This window comes from Camellia sinensis, chromosome 5 (genome assembly GCF_055761805.1).
Source record: "Camellia sinensis isolate YWXY chromosome 5, ASM5576180v1, whole genome shotgun sequence".
Taxonomy (NCBI): domain Eukaryota; kingdom Viridiplantae; phylum Streptophyta; class Magnoliopsida; order Ericales; family Theaceae; genus Camellia; species Camellia sinensis.
Window position 1 is genome coordinate 88,888,422 of NC_138965.1, and position 17,411 is coordinate 88,905,832.

The 17,411-nt window shown below is 38.9% G+C and overlaps 1 protein-coding gene across 12 annotated transcripts; it reads right to left on the minus strand.

Moving 5' to 3' along the window:
• Positions 1-11,360: 11,360 nt before the first annotated feature.
• On the minus strand, positions 11,361-17,269 carry LOC114271698 (aspartokinase 1, chloroplastic-like). 12 transcript variants are annotated; one of them, XR_014329740.1, is made up of 7 exons: positions 17,043-17,242; positions 15,258-15,449; positions 14,884-15,013; positions 13,466-13,615; positions 13,254-13,349; positions 12,545-12,658; positions 11,361-11,606 (listed from the first exon to the last, which is right to left on the minus strand). XR_014329740.1 is itself a non-coding variant. In XM_082869215.1 (3 exons), exons 1-3 carry the CDS (start codon positions 13,688-13,690, stop codon positions 11,592-11,594), a joined length of 336 nt encoding a protein of 111 aa, XP_082725341.1. In that variant the 5' UTR covers positions 13,691-13,833; the 3' UTR covers positions 11,361-11,591. The 12 variants fall into 12 exon arrangements, 2 of the variants coding, with proteins under 2 accessions (XP_082725341.1, XP_082725340.1); XR_014329733.1 differs by having other exon boundaries at positions 15,258-15,573; positions 17,043-17,210; XR_014329734.1 differs by having other exon boundaries at positions 12,545-12,678; positions 15,258-15,573; positions 17,043-17,210.
• Between the last annotated feature and the right edge of the window lie 142 nt (positions 17,270-17,411).

The window sequence follows — 17,411 nt, forward strand, 5'->3', positions numbered from 1 at the left end:
AAGAGTTTTCTCTGCACCAAAGTAAGCCATCAAACAACTAGCAAAAAATTCTTAAAATTGAACCACTATGACAATTAAAATTAGAAAGGTGATTCAAACTTGAGTTGGAGAGACAAGAGTGATGTCACGAACTATTCTCGAGAGCCTTCTACATATACTTCTTATGTTCTTACACATAGAAGACTCCTAAGGATGAGTTACAAATACCACTTAGTGAGACCATGCTACCTGAATTGAATGACTTAGAACTTCAATCACTTGAGAGGAAGGTTGAAAATTTTGATACGAGAAAAACGGTCTCCGTACTTGGACTTTTGATCGAATCTAACTCAAAGACACCAAATCTAAAGATGGTGGCTATGGTAGATAGAGAAAGAGTGGAGAGAGATAGAAGGGAGAGAAAATAAAGATATAGAGAGATGTATAAAATAATGAAAAGAGATGGGGAGATGTGCTGAGAATAAAAATGGGGTCCCAAAACACTTGGTTGGGAGGTTGCCACCTGCAATTCCTCAACCTCTGCCCAAAATCCTTTACTCCCACTGCACTAATCCGCACATGCAGGACACCCCTGTTGCACATACGGTCACACCTATTGAAGTCTAACTCCTTTTGAGTTGTTTCTAACGCTTGAAACTCTAGTATTGAAAATATTACATGCTAAATAGGAATAAATACCAATTTAATCAAATCATCAAAACATAAATTTTCATACTAAGGCTCCAAAAGTATATCAGGGAATCTATATAAGTGGGTTCAAGTTGGGTGTAAGACTCAGGACACTACATTAAGGAATATAGATAGTGAAGTCCCTAAATCACTTCGATTATCATTGAATGAGACACTAAAAGTTCAATTTTTTGTTTTGTTTTTTCTTTATCACCTTCTAAGCATCCAGTAATATCAATCAATGAATAATATTCAATATCCTTTGTATATCTTAACCCATAAAGTCACTCTAAATTTTAATCAGATAAAGAAACTTCATCCAAAATTGGACTAGTGTTTCCTGAACACTAAATCATTTCTTGATTCTCAAACAATCCACATCCACATCCACATAACTACATAAAATGTCCTCCCAAAGAGCATTTTCAAGATCTTTATAAGAATTACTGAACCACCAATGGAAAAAAAAAAAAAAACCCCCCAATAATTATCACTTTTTTATTTTTATTTTTTATTATCCATTCATTCCAAGAATAAAATTAAATTTTGATATTTTATTGTTAGGAATTCCACCAAAGTTTTTGATCCATTTGCAAATGTCGAGAATTATGACTTAGTAATGCGGGAGAGGCAGAGAATCAGAACCGTCGCCTCCCCTCCTCCCGTAGAGAAAATGTAAAAGTAATGAAAAAAAGTGGCTGGAGACTATATATATGTTTTAATTTTGACATTGTAATTTAGTCCAAAATCTTGACAAAGGTTTTATCATCCAAACTAAAATATTGGTCTAATAATTTTGAGATTATGGATTCAAGTCATGGGTCAACTACTCTACATATTATGTCAAAGGTTAGGTGTGAACCTAATCTTTCCCTTCTAAACACACATTAATGTGTACTGTGGGAACATATTTTGTGAGTGACAACATGTGGCCAAGGTGACGCCGAAGTGTTAGCTGAGGTGTCACGTGTCTTGGTCATGACGGCGAGATCATCTCGGCTAGGCCGAGGTTATCTGCGGAAATACTGGAATCTAAGATGAGCGGGTAAGGGACAAGAGTCCTAGAACTAGAGAGGACTTCAGTCTAGATAAAGATAAAGCTCTTAGGGAGTTTATCTCTATCTGGCTGGGAGTCCAAGATGAGCATTGAGCTAGAGTCCATTGAAGCTAGGCTTTTACAGGGATCAGGTTAGTGTTGGTTATAAAAGTAAGGCACCCCTGTGGGTCTAAGGTACGGTTTTTGTATTCTGGTTAGTGAGTTAAGCACTATTTGCTATCTTTGAGAGATAACTGAGTACTGACTTGATCGTCGAAGAGCCCTCGGGAGGACGAACCACCGCCGGAGTCTTATCTTTTTGTGACAGGTTGTTCGGACGTGATCTATTTTGCATCTGCTATCATGCTGAGTTCCTATTTGGCAGCATGGTAAAAAATCAGCACCCACAATTTGGCGCCGTCTGTGGGAATCGTAAGGAGAATAAATGGCCAACGACAGGCAGAAAGAAAAGATTGGGAATGACATCCCTGGTGAGAGTGGTAAAAACGACGATCCTAACGTTAAGGAGGGCAACTGTAATGAAGAACCTCAGGATAAGAATCTCGGAGAAAAGGACGTCGACCAAGAGGGAGACACACTGAAGAAAGCATGTCAAGGTGGGTATTAACGAAAATGACCTCTAGGTATAGAAAGATAGATGTTTGAGGAGAGACAGTGAGATGAAGAGAATGGCAAACAAGTTGGCAAACTTTCAATCAGTTGTCAACTTCATCATGCAAAATAATGTCATGCAGCCACTATTTCCATTAAAGGACACTCCGATTCCAACGGCCAAGAACGATGCCCAGAAATAGGACAGAAAGCAATCCTGGTAGTCCCTCAGCATAACAAGGCAAAGGAGCATTCGTATCAGCCTTCACGAGAGGTCGGGCGAGGAGAATCGATGAGAGGGGAGTTTTAGAAGACACCTCGTGCCAAGGAAACTTATGTCAAGGAACATCGGCATGTTCAGGGAAAAGAGCTTTGTTTTGACAAGATGAATGGAGGGAGGTCCAAGAGGACTCATAACGACACCGGGAGCAGCGCACCAAAAAGGCTGAAATCTATTGACAGCCGAGCTCCTGGACGGACTAAGGAGGATTTGAGGGACTACCTCCAGAGGAAGCAACAAGATACCGAGGTCATATCACCGGTCAAACTGAGAACGTTGTTCTCAGTAGAATTGGATAAGTTTGAGGCCCCAAAAAGGTTCCACATGCCGAGATTTCAAATATACGATGGTAAGTCCGATCCTAACTTTCACGTCGGCTTGTATTTGAACTCAATGGCATTGTACACCGGGAACGAACTGTTGCTCTGTAAGGTGTTCCCCACATCCTTTGGGAAAATCGCATCAGATTGGTTTCACAAGTTGCTGAAAGAAACTGTGAAAAGTTGGGAAGGCTTGGCTGAGATGTTTGTGGCCAGGTTCGTTACAAACAAACTGCAGCATTGAAGGTAGACTCCCTAATGGCTTTGAGAATTGGCGAGGATGAAAGCCTTAGGGTTTGTGCCAAAAGGTATTATGAGGTTTTAAACCGAATACCGGGGTGCAACCAAGAGTTAGAGGTCGTATCTTTTAAGAACGGCCTGAACAATGACTACCTACTTCGAAAGTCACTGTCAAAGACGCTACCAAAAAGTATGGAGGAACTCATGGCTAGGATCGAGAAATATGCAAGAGCTGAAGAAGACACGCCAAGGACAAAGGCGTCGAAACATGAGAAGAGAAACAGCTCGCCGAAGCGAGGCCAAGGTAATACTGGATTTAACAAGCAAGAGGCAAGACTGAGGGCTGGACAGGCAGTCACCACCGTATTTTGGATTCCGATTTATAAAGTTTTGGAAAGAATCAGAAACCAGCCATATTATAGAGTGCCAGAAAAGATTTCTGGCGAATTCATAGGAAAAAGCCTAGGAAAGCATTGTGCTTACTACAATAAAGATGGACACCTGACACAGGGTTATAGAGCACTAAACGCACATTTGGAAGATCTGGTAAGATAAGGTCACTTAAGGGACCTAGTAGATGAGGCCAGAACTAGGGAAGAGCAAGCAAGGCTGCCCCAGGAACCGGCAACACCACCTCCACCAGCACCACAATCGCAAGCGGACGGACCTCGAGTGATCAATGTGATTCACTCGAAGGTCAATGAGAATGAGGTACGTAGGGAGACTCAGAGGGTAAAGCACTTACAGTATGTGTATCAAGTCCAGCAAAAGAGGCCTAGGGTAGACGAGTGCCGGGGACCAATGGTGTCCTTTACTGAAGCTGACCTAGACATGGTGCAGCATCCGCACAACGATGCTCTGGTGATATCCCTCAAGATTGGAGAATGCTAGGTAAGACGCTTTCTGATTGACCAAGGCAGCTTTTGTGACATCATGTATGTCAGATGTTACAAGGAGCTCGGCCTTCACCGAGATGATCTGAAGCAGTCCAACAGTCCAATGGTCGGGTTCAATGGAATGCCGATATGGCCCCTGGGAGAAATAAGTTTGGAGGTGCAGGCAGGCACCAAGAAGATAAGTGCAGAGTTCACAGTAATTGACACCCCCTTCCCTTACAATGTTATCTTGGGGAGGCCATGGTTGCACACAATGAGGGTTGTTCCCTTAACACTACACCAGCTGTTATGGTTCCCCACAGAGCATGGAATTGAGGAGGTCAGAAGGGATCAAGTGCAAGCAAAGAATTGCTCCATGGTAGCAATGAAATCCATTTACAACGTGCGAGAGGCAGCGATAGTCGAAATTGAGGACGAGAACATGGAGGTCCTAGATGACTTCAGCAAAGAGCCGGCCGACAAAAGCGAGGAAGCCTTCAAGAGGATCTTGGTCCAACAAGAGGATGAAGAGCGCTTCTTTCTTCTCGGCTCAGGTTTGGCTGAGGAGGAAGAGAAGGCGTTAGAGTCATTCTTGCGAGCAAGCATAGAGGTGTTTGCATGGACGCCATACGAGATGCTTAGCATTGACCCCGAGGTCACTTGCCACAGACTAAATGTAGACAGGTCGGCCAAACCTGTCATTCAGCGAGCAAGGAGGCTGATGTTGGTCCATGTGGAGGCAATCGAATAAGAAGTGAACAAATTGTTTGAGGACAGAGCCATTCGTGAGGTAAGCTACCCTACTTAGCTCTCCAACACCGTGGTTGTAAAAAAGAAGAATGGAGAGTGGAGGGTCTGCATGGACTTCACTAGCCTAAATAAAGCTTGTCCCAAAGACAGTTTCCCGCTCCCCAAGATCGATCAATTAGTGGATGCCACTTTAGGGTATGGAAGGATGAGCTTCTTGGACACTTACATAGGGTACCATCAGATAGCAATGTACTCCACTGATGAAGAGAAGACTACATTTATCACCCTAAAAGGGTTGTATTGTAATAGAGTGATGCCTTTCGAGTTAAAAAATGTCGGAGCAACGCACCAGAGGTTAGTGACCAAGATGTTCAGACATCTGATTGGCATAATAGTGGAAGTATACACTAATGACATGGTCATGAAGACCAAAGAACCTAAGGATCACCTGGCCGACTTGAAGGCAATTTTCGACATCCTTAGAACATATCAGCTTCGACTCAATGCTTCGAAATGTGCATTTGGAGTTGGGTCTGGTAAGTTCTTAGGATACTTGGTTACCAGAAGGGGCATTGAGGTAAGCCCAAATCAAATTAACGCCATCCTGGATTTGAAAAGCCCAACGTCGACAAAACAAGTGCATATGTTGATTAGAAGGGCCACAACCCTTAACAGATTTATAAACAGAAGTTCATATAAGTGTAAACCATTTTTTAGTCTGTTGAAAAAGACCACAGAATTCTTGTGGACAGAGGAATGTGAAGTCACCTTGCCAACTTGAAAAGGTACCTAACCACAACTCCAGTTCTCTCAAATCCAGTACCTAGAGAGGAATTGCTCTTATACTTAGCAGTTTCAGAGCATGTAGTGAGTGCAGTGGTAATCAGAGAAGAGAAGAGAGAACAAAGGGCAGTATATTATGTGAGTAAAACCCTAGCAGGCGCAAAGACCAGGTATTTTCCCTTGGAGAAATTGGCATTAGCCTTAATGATGGCCTCCAAGAAGTTGAACCATTATTTCCAAGCCCACAAGATTGTGGTATTAACTGAGCACCCCTTGAAGTCCTTGCTACAACAAGGAGATCTAATAGGCAAGGTAGCCAGATGGGCAGTAGTACTGAGTCAATACGACCTGGAATTTAGGCCCAGAACAACAATTAAGGGCCAGGTTTTTGCTGACTTTGTGGCCAAGTTCAAACTTGGAGCAATCCCATGTCGGGCTCCGATGAGCCGCAGCTTAGGGTGTCCAGGGGAACAAGAAGAGACCCAAGTGGGAATGAAAAACCAAACAGCAGAGCAAAAGAAAGAAGAAAAACTCAAGCCCTGTGACATTTACATCCGCGACTCTTTCCGCCTGTTTGTTGATAGGAGTTCAAACCGTCAAGGAGCGGGGGCAGGAGTAGTGCTAGTATCGCCAGATGTGCGGATGTTAGAACAATCTATTTGTTTGGGGTTTAAGGCCTCAAACAATGAAACAGAATATGAAGCACTGATCGCAAGATTGAAATTGGCAGCAACAATGGAAGCCGACGAGGTAGTAGTCTTCTGTGACTCCCAGCTTATTGTGAACCAGGCAACATGCGAGTATGCAACCCGAGATGAAAAAATAATGGCCTATGTAAAAGAGGTTGTCAGACTGTTAGCCTTATTTTAGGATTACCGACTACAGCAAGTTAGCCAAGATGACAACAGCCATGCCGATGCCTTGGCTAACCTTGCTAGTGCAATGAAATCAGGGGAGGCAAGGACAATAATGATTGATTATTTGTCAGGCCCAAGTGTGGAACAACTAATCACAGAGTATGAAGCAATGTGTGTTGAAATGGGTCCAAGTTGGATGGATGCAATAGTAATGTTCCTTAGAGATAGGAAGCTGCCAGTTGATCGCAAAGAAGTTGAATTATATGGCAAAGTTGACTTATTATATGGCAGAGTTGAATTATACTTGCATATAATGGAGTTGAACTAAGTTGGCGATGTTTCTGATAGAAACATGACGAATAACTTAGACTCATTATATGACAGAGTTGAATTACGCTTGTATATAATGGAGTTGAACTAAGTTGAATTGAAACTAGACTTGCCATGACTGCAGAGCCAAACTCATAATGGAACTAAGTGCATTTTAGTTGGATTAATAGAGAAACCCAGGTTGACCACCTCGGCTATTCTTTGTTCGAATCTGACTTCAGCAGGAGGCTATACATGCTTAATATGAACTTAAGTGGAACTTAGGTTCACATTAAGGGGCAGGAGGTAAGAGTGATAAACTTGAAAGCAAGAGCTTGGGACTTGTTGGAATTTTATAAACAAAATTTACAAGTCAGAATGGGCTTAACACTTGTTGAAATTTCAGAATAATTTACAAGTTGAAGTTAGCCGATGTTATATTGAAAAAAGTATCCGAGATACATAATGGCCGAGGAAAACATTCAAGATTAATATCCGAGGTATTATACCCCGGAGTCATTATACAGCTAAGGTATACTTTAAAGAAATGAAAAATTATTCTAAGTATGGAAGTGGTAAACATACATAGAAGAAAAAAGAAGAGGGCATACATTCAACACTTGGAAGAAAAAGTAAGACTTGCAAGAAACTTTTGTTCAGATACAAGAAGGCACTTTGGCCTTGCATAAGAGATTACTTGTTCATCCACAAAGACAGAAAGGGCACATCAGCCAGACTAAAACTTAACATTGTTCAGAGAAAAAGTACAACTACAAAAAGAAAAGTTCAGATGGAAAGAAAAACTAAGTGTTGGAAACATGGGCACTGGTTTCAGATTGCTCAACCTCGGCTGTTAGAATTGTTTCGGCCTTGGTTGGCAAAGTATCTTCCTTCTTTGCCATTATCTCGGCATCAATTTCTAGCAAGGTCTGGTCCAAGCTCTTCTTGGCTGCCTGGACCTCTGCCTCAGAAGTTGTTTGTTTGGGAGAGGGTACTTTGGAAATCAAGTCCTCCTCCTCGTCATGGATCAAGTCTATAACTTGATCATTCAGAGTTGGGGACTTGACCCTAGTAGCAATTTCCTCCTTGTCAGCATCGTCGGCCTCAGAGTCCTCGTCCTCGGCATCATCTTCATTATCCTTAGGAATAGGAGGGAATGGCAATTTGAGTTGGTTGGTATCCCGGAACTGACAATTTGTCTAAAGCTGCAGTCCAGCCAAGGAGAAAGCCTCGGTTACAGGCTTGGGTAACTTAGGCTTTGTATGTGTCATGAATGGCGGCCTGTCCCTCTGAGAAAGCTTTCTTATCAACAACTTTGATTTCAGCCTCTTTAGTGGTCAAGGCATTTCGGAGCTCAGCTTGGGCTTTGGCAATTTTTGCTTCGGCCTCTTTTGCCTTAGATTTGAGGACCTCTGCCACGGCCTCGACAACATTCGTCTTCTCCTCAATTTGATCTTGAGCTTTTTTGGCAGCCTTGGCCTGATCCAGCAGCATCTTCATTTTTGCCTCGGCGTTATTAAGGGATGTGAGGAAGCCAGCAGCCTCTTTGGTCTTGCTGACCAATTCATTCTTCATGTCCTCGGCTTTCACTGCAAAAGAATGAGCGTGTTGGATCACCTAGAAGAAAAAAAAGTGAAGAATTTAGTAAACTTTTTGCAGTATAAAAAACTTAAATGCTAAAAAGGTACCAAGAGTTGAAGAATTACCAAAACCGAGTACTGCATCATTAAGACAAAGTTTTCATACTCGGTGACCTCGACCATACGATTTAGATCATTTGGAAGAATGACAGTGGTAGAATAAGCGACGCCGACCTCAATGTTGTCAATGGCACTGTCACCGGCTTTGATTGGTTGATCCCCAATCGTAATGGCAGGTGCCTAGGGGTCATCGGCTTTGAAGGAGCTTCGGCTTGCAGTCTCTTGGGACCTCGACTTCTTCGAACGTGAGGTGTCAGATGACTGGTCCTCGGCAGGCCTCTTTTTCGCGCTGGAGGCGCTCTTCTCAACTTCGGCCAATTTTGCGATTGGCAAGGTATAATCGGTGTCAACTTGGGTAATTGAAGCCTTTGCCTTAGCCCTTTTTACCCTCTTGGGTTTTTGCTTAGGTTGGGATTCTGATGGAGAAGACTGAACAAAGACAACTCCTGGAAGGTCGGCCAATAGGTCCTCCACAACGGCTTTGTTGTGGCCCATTTCTTCGACGGTTGCAGCAATGGTGATTTTGGTACCCAAATGAATTGCTGCACAGCAATTGGTGGGTTTGTTGGGTCAAGTGCTAATTCTTTAGAATCTCGTCGTCTACGGCTTCGGGTTCTGCCGGCAGGGACGTTTGGTAAAGCTCAACATCGACATTGTTATTGTGATATCAGGATGAGTTGGGGGGCAAAGGTTGATGGTAGCTTAACAGGATCAGAAGAGGAGGCCTGATCAATTCTTGGTGAGAAAGTGATTGGAGGGGTCGAGCAGATGGTGGAGTTAGACTTCTACGAGGGACGTCGGGTAAAGCTGACTTGTACGTTGGAATGTAATTAAGAAGAAAAGGGGCTTTGCGCTTATCAATAGGCAAGCCGATCAGTTTTTTTAAGTCATTGCTAGGGAAAAAAGTTTGTTGGAAGTCCTTTGCTGGCTGGGGAAGAGCTGCAAAAAAGAACAAGAAGAAAAAAGTGTTTAGACGAAGATATATGAGTTGACAAGTCCTAACAGAAATACAATTAAAAGGATGACTCAGTTCTTACCATCACCGTCTTTAAACACCAATCGGCGCAGAGGGAAGAGATGAAGATCATCATCAAAAGCAAACTCCCAGTTGCCCAAGACGATGAGGTAATCATCTCTAGCACCCTTGTTGGAGTCTAGGAGGTTGACTATGATTTTGTATGCAGTGGATCTGGGTTTCAAGTAGTAAATGTAGCCTTTTTCAGATTTTAGGCCACACATGGTATAACAATACTAAATGTCGGCCAATGTTATCTTAGCGTTTTCTCGGTGAGCTAGGGCAATTTTACCATTAATAACCCTGTAGGAATTGATGGCTAGTTGCATCGGGTTGAGTTTATAGTAGTGAAGGATTTCCCTGAAAAGAATATCTAAGGGAAGCCGAAGTCCGCATTCTATGAAGGCTACAACAGGGAAAGGGCATGGAGTCCTCCCCGGCTAACCTAATTTGGACATCGGCAGGAATGGAAAATTCTCTCTTAAAATATTCGAGCTTTTCTGGGGTGTCAACCCTCCACCTGAACATATCTATTATTTCGGGGTAAAGGGGTTGGACAACAGGGTGATGGATAAAAGTATGAATACCTCGGCTTAAACCTAGACTAGCACTGGGGCTAAGGTTTTCTTAGATCTATAGGGATTTTGTTTTAGTTTCTCCTAGGTGTTTGGTTTTTGGGCAAATCCTAAGCCTAACAGCTAAAACACGAAAACAAAGATGCAAAGGCAGGAATTTGGAAATCAAAAAGTCAAAGAGAAACAGAAAAGAACATGATTTAGACTCAAGAAAGAAACAAAGATTCAAAAACACTAACCAGGTGTGTGCAAATGTGTCAGGGTCAAGAGCGGTGACAGATTGTCAAAACATCAAACACTTGAACAGTGCGTATGTGTGTGCAAAAACCACGAACAGTGCGTATAGACATAGAGATAAATTGGGCAGCATAAATTGCAAACAAGCACATTTGACATTTTGAATGATGAAATTCAAAGTGTAGTGGAAATTCAAGGAACCAGAAAAGACTTATGATGACTAGAACATAAAAAAAAAAAAAAAAAAAAAAAACGGAGAACAGTACAAATTACTCAAAAGTACGAATAGTAATGTCAGGGACTTAGCGATTGAAGCTGAAAAAGGAGACGCCTGAGTCATTGAAAGATCAAAGTCAGATGATCGCCGGAGGAGGTAATCAGAGCAAGTATAGAGCTTCAAAGGTGAAAAAATGGCGAAATCTAGAGAGCGAAAACTTGAGCACAAGAGAAGGGAATGTAGGAATGAGAAGTGAAGAGGCAGAGGGAAATGGAGAAATTTCGTTAAAATTATGAAAAGGCACTACTAAAAATCGGAGCTTTTGCGACGGCCGTGAACGTCGCAAAAGGTGCACTAGCTGTCACAAAAGACTTTTTGCGACGAAATAGTGACAGGAAATGGAGAGTGGCCGAAGGAGGCGTGACAAAAGGTATTTGCGACGGTTATAAGCCATCGCTTTCTTGTAGCGACGACTAATCAATAGTTTTTGCGACGGTTTAACCTGACACAAAAAAGAGAAAAACTTCATTTTTTGTGACGATGTTGATTGCCGTCGCCAAAAACCTTTTTAGTGATGGTATTTGACGTCGTGAAAAGTATTATTAGCGATGGTCTACAACGTCGCCAAAAAAGTAAAATTAAATTCATACCGCATTTGGGGCAGTTCAAACCGTTGCAAAAGATTTGTTTGTGACAGTTTGAACCGTCGCAAAAGATTTGAACTAATATATATATGCAACAGGTTAACCCGTCACTAATAAAATGTAAGCAATAAAATTATTTTAATAAAATCAATATATATTTTATTAATTCATTCACTATAAAAATTATTAATATTTTATAAAATAAAATACATCCACATCCACATCCACATCTAAATTCAAATTCACAAAATCATATATCAAGAATAATATATATGTACCTTGTAACAATTGCCAACCAAATATTCTTTACAAAAATATATAAAACAACCTCCAACAAGACTAATAATTTTTAATATTCAAGAACTCAAATTTTTAACATCGACAATACAAATAAAAAAAACATATATATTATAGCCTGTTTTGATATCAATAGTAAGCTCCAATATCGATATGCGAAGATATCATCACGTACTCAAAAGAGTTGCATCTGCAAAAGAAACAAAAAATAAAAAAATCATTTACAATATAATTAATTTCAAGCTTACAAAAAATGTGAAACATTTAATATTTATTTCAATAAATAAATAAGATTGTAAGCTCCAATATCGATATGCGAAGATATCATCACATACTCAAAATGGATGCATTTGCAAAAAGAAACCAAAAAAAAAAAAAAAAAAAAAATTCATTTACAATATAATTAATTGTAAGTTTACAGAAAATATAAAACATTTGATATTTATTTCAACAAAAAAAACGGCCACGTATCTTGTGTTTTCATGGTCAGTGAGTGGTAAGCTGCTAGCGCCATTTATTTCATACACATATAGCTTAAATTTGTACATTTCACTATTTGGCGGTTCTTTCCTTCGTCAAAGTAAAATAAAAAATTAAAAAAATAAAAATTGTTCTCTTTTGAGAAGAGTTCTTCCATTTAATTTCTATAAAACTTATGTTGGTGTAGAAAATTTCTAATTAGTAAACACTCAATTCAAGTTTTGTAATATTTATCAATCAGCCCTGTCATATACCCGAGCAAATTTGCATGCCTCAAATCATGTAGGAATATCAGTTGCACAAATGCAAGGTAGAAAATTTCAAAGGCTTTGACATTAATCCAAAGCGAAGCCAAATTTTAACCCAAAAATCAAAGATCAAAAATTAACTTGCTATATATTTGTTTCGATCAATTGCTATCAAATCCCACTTTAGTTATTGGTAGGGAAGAATTACCCAAATGAAAATTATAAGCAAATCAAACAAAATTAAACTTTGACACAATTAGATCAGGCTATATGTATCTTTTTTCATAATTTCACTACCTAAAGAATTATGCAGTTAATTAAATTAAAAAAATTATAGAAAAAAATTGCATTTATCAATAATACTAATATGATGCCCACTAACAAGGAGTCTAGTACTTACCCCCAAAAAAATAGGGAGTCTAGTGAGTGGTCCTTTAATTTGAAGGGACACTACAAGTGTTCATTGCTTGCATGCTGATTTGGCTTTTTCTTTGGGAATGGCCCATTTCATTACCTTCATGTCATAATCATTGGCTTTATTAAAGTTAAAGAAGATGGGGGGAAAAAAATAACATAAGAGCAATGCAAATCCCAAATCTTCTCAAAAGAGTTTAGTTCACTGTTGAGAGAATTCAATTGAATCGTATAGTTGAAATGACTGTTATACTAAATGCTAAGGGAGGGAGATTATGTGGAATTCCTAATTCATCACAAAGAGCATGGGATTAATATATAATGTATAATTTTATTAATAAATTATAACAAAATATTTAAATCTTTCCACATAAATATATGTATCCATGCATATAAAGTTAAATTTGTCCTTACAAACCCCTGTAAATGTGCCATTGGCATGAAATCTAAATTTGTTGTTAGATAGTGACTGCAGGTCATGCAATGCATTATGCATGTAATTAAATAAAGTACCCTCAAATTCTGTGTCAAGATGCAGCAAATCTATCATACTTATATCAATTTCATGTCTTATCATCAATCTTGTAAGCTCACAAGAAAACACTTTCACACACTGTTCCATATATGTTCATATGCTCACATACTAGTTAATTATGTTCATGTACTTTTGACATATATTTAGTGTAAACACTGACCTGAATTTCTTGCAATCCAAGTGCTTTACCAATGGTTGTGGCTGTCAAATCACTGCCAGCCCTACCTAATGTAGTCACTGCACAAGATCTCCAGCCCTGCAATCATAATGGTTAAAGAATATCATTACTGCAATCCCTCAAATGGACAAGTCTCAAGCAGATAATGACTCCTTCAAAGTAGAAAACTATAATGGAATTGGAGGCAGGAGGACCTTTCCAAGGTAGCCAGTAACAATAGGAATTGCAGGATCACTAATCCAATCACTGTGTAACCTCCTTGCAAAAGCTGGATAGGTTGCTTCCAGAATATTCGCATTTGTGAAGTCATCTGTTATTATGAAACCAATATCAAATGCATCATACTGCAAAATGATAGTGTCATAATTAGTCATGATCATAGAAATCATTAACAAGGCACTTAAAAGTACAGCAGACATTTTAACCAGCAGGAAAAGTAATAGAAAAATGTCAATATTATATGTGTTAAATAATACTGAAATTATTTAACCAATTATCTGAAAGTTTAGCAGAAGGAAGTAACTAGAAATGACAGGCTTCCAATAGAGTTCGCTATACTAAAAAGAATAGCTTTCCAGGATGGTTCATTGTAGATGGTTCATTGAGGTAAGACTATTGCCTTTGCTGCCAATATGACTTTCATTAAACAAACAAGTAATCATCAGTATCTTGCCTCTGTTGCTTACCAAAAAGCATAGCAAACAGATAATTAATCACAGAAGATTTAGGTATTCTTCATGCTAATGCAGCAGCTTTAGATGTAACATGTTATGCATAATAGTTGATAATATGGTATCAAGAAGATCGAGCCTGCTCAGACAATGACATACATGTACAAGTGAAATCCCAATAGACAACTCTACAACATAATTCTTCATTGGAACTCAAAAAATCAATAAACATGCAAGGAGAAGAAACATATTCAAATGCAACACAATTTACAGTTGTAAAAACCAATCACAATATTAAAAACCTACATAGCCCTTTCCATTTTTTTATCACACATAATCTTTTCCCTTTTGGTTTAACTAAACCTGTCTCGTATAAGGGCAAGCAAAAATTGTCAATTAACACCAGGCTTATATATAAGTCTACCTCAAATTGAATATAAGGGGATTAAGCAAGTACTAAAACATTGCTCAAAAATAATAATAATAATAATAATAAAGTAAGAGATATTGAAGGGACTTCACATCCTAAATCAGAAAATCATAGAGTTTGACCACAAATTAACATAATACGAAAATCATAGGCCTAGCAGCATTGTTCAGTATGGAATTGCTTCATTATTTCATTGGCCATTGAAGAAAACAGATTTTCAAAAACCAGAGTCCTAGATAATGATCCGAAGACAAATACCTGGCGAGCTTTAACACCAATTTTATTTAAATATGCAGCAAAAATTCTTGTTGACACGCACTCCCCAAATGAGACTAAAGTAGTCTTTTGTGAGTAAAGTCAACTCTTTGACTTGAGCAATTGCCTTCAGAAGTTGATCCAATTCTTCTAGGTGTGCTGTAAAATATTTTCACAAGCAAAACATGACAACCCAAGCATGCATAAGCATACATGGATGGGGAGTGAGATACAAAGAAAGAGAAGATGAACCTACCGAGCCAGAATGAAGCAGCGGTGGTCCAGCAACGGCAAACAGCGGAAACCCGACGGTCGACAAATGTCTCTGCCATGTGGGGTGGCTATCCTAGTTCAGCATAGTGTTCCAAGGAGGTGAACACATTACGCTGCTCTTTAAAAGAATAAAAAATACTAGTTAAGAGAGGAAAAATAAAAGAGAAAGGATGAATGAAAAAACAGATGTCCTTCTGAAAGCTATGATCTGTGCCTATGTTCATTTTTGTTCTAATGTGACCATATCACTTATTTGTATATGGACATCCATGATTTATCACATCGATTGAAAATAACAAAGGTACTAATTACCAATAAAATAAAGTATTCATCAAAGAAAATGTAATGCAAACATACAGCCATTCAAAAGCTGAAAAGCTTTGCTCTTAGAACACCCATGCAAGGACATTAACCCTGAATGAGGATTGTCATTAGCAACATTGCTGCCAACTAAATCCACATGATCAGCAACATGAATGTTTCTTGAGGCTGCAACTAGATTCTTCTCTCCATCATTCATGTAATTGTTGTTTGTTCGTTCAAATCGATCTGCACAATGAAAAGGACAATCTTCAGCATATGAAACATGGTACAATAGTTTTGCATGCAATGTTTGCAAATAATGTACCAAGTGTTCTGTTTCCTTGGCCATTAGGCTAAAAAAGTATATGACCTGCAAAAGGATAGAGAAATTAATCAAAATCAAAGAAGTTAATCTATAAAATATCCCAGGGCACTCAAATATATAGAAAGTTCTTGAATGAATATACACATGCAACCAAAAAAATTGTACACTATGGCCTACAATATCACTAATATTTTCCAAAAAACAAGCTTAGGTGACCACGTAATTGTAAATTATTCTTAACTAATACTACTATAAATTATAGTAAGGCTGGTTTTCAAAACTTCGGGGCAAGTCATTATGGTCAGATATTGTAGTTGAAGTAATGTGTTAGGGTCTTTTTAGATCTATATGTGCATGTATCTCTAACAAAATGAGAGGAAAAAAAGATATTTCTAAAAAAGTCAAATACCATAGTTTTTTTCCTCAATCTTTTTCCACCTTGAACTTGATTTTTCAATTTGTTCTTGAGGCTGATTTTTAATTGGGTCTGCCTAAGTATATATTAGCATTTAGCACTATATATTATTTTTTCTAGCTCAAGACTTTTAGTTGTTTGTGCGCCCATATCTGATATTCAGCTTGAGCTATTGTTGGGTAGTTTCATTAGATGCCACATTATAGCTTAAACCAGTCATGAATATTGTGAACCCGGAGTTGTCAGTTGGGCCCATGCGATTGATAGATACATGTTAAGTAAATCTTGTTATGAATGCACTATGAGGAAACAAGGTATGCAGGTGCATCCTAATTCATCACAATGGACATCAAAATCAATTTTTGGCCATGGGACAAAAGATAGATATTTGAAAGCTGTAGGCTCCCTAAAAACATTGAGATTGCAATAAAAGAGAGAAGCATTGCTGGATATTTCAAGAGCATTGACATAAAATGGTTATGCACATTTTGTTTCAGTTTTTGTTTATTCTTTTGAATGAGCAATAATCAGGTAGTAGAGTTCCTGGCATTGGGATTAATCTGAGGCATTTCATGACCTTATAATGAATAAAAAAGCAGAATCAGCAGCTCAACTGTCCGGTAAAATAGCAAAATAAGTTCTCAGCAACATGAAGATTCAGAATCATAAGATTTAATCATGTAGAAAGAAGTAAAACTTGTATTAGGAACTGGTAGTTTCTAATATTCCCATCAAAAATTATGTCCTAATACATCAAACCAAACTCAAACAAATTGAAAGAATGAGGGATAGAACCAAATTCACCCAATTCTGGATTAACAAGGCTACAAAGTCAATTAGGATCATTAATTTGTGTGGCCGTGCAAGTGAGAGGGAACTTTGAAATTAACAACACAAGTTTATTATTCTACGGGATTTCAATCTGTAATACAAATTTCGAATGCAAAGAGATAACCTTTACCTTCAAGCTCTAGGTTTTTACAAATTTCAAATTCATAACACAAATATCAAATGCAAAATTCTTAAATTAAAACCGAGAGAAAGAGAGAGTCATTACCTTCAAACTCTAGGGTTTTCGAAGGAAGTAAAAGAGAGGTACCGATTGAACGTTGAAGACTCCTAAAGCTCCTAGAGAGGTGATATCCATGTACTGACCGAGATCGATGGCGAGATCGAGAGAGAGTGGGCGGTGATGTCGGCTTGGTGAAGGTGGATCAACAAACTTATGCCAGCGGAAGTGAACTCGTAGATGGAAGATATGGGAAAGAGAGAGAGAGAGAGAGAGAGAGAGGGAAAAATGAAAATATCAGAGGCGCCAAGTGCTTTATAAATTTAGGAAATTTGGGCGTTTTGTGGCTATTAGCGACGACACAATGATGCCTGTCGCAGAAAAAAAAAATTAAATATATATTTACGTCGGGAGGGAATAATTACCGCAAACAATGAGCCTTTCACGACAGCCATAGTT

What these genes read in the sequence shown, in the direction of transcription:
- LOC114271698 (XM_082869214.1), bottom strand. Translation starts at nt 13,690, where the DNA reads ATGTCTGCTGTACTTTTAAGTGCCTTGTTAATGATTTCTATGATCATG. An exon ending in TTACTGGCTACCTTGGAAAG is followed by an intron (nt 13,350 to 13,465) that starts GTCCTCCTGCCT and finishes TTATGATTGCAG; the next exon opens with GGCTGGAGATCTTGTGCAGT.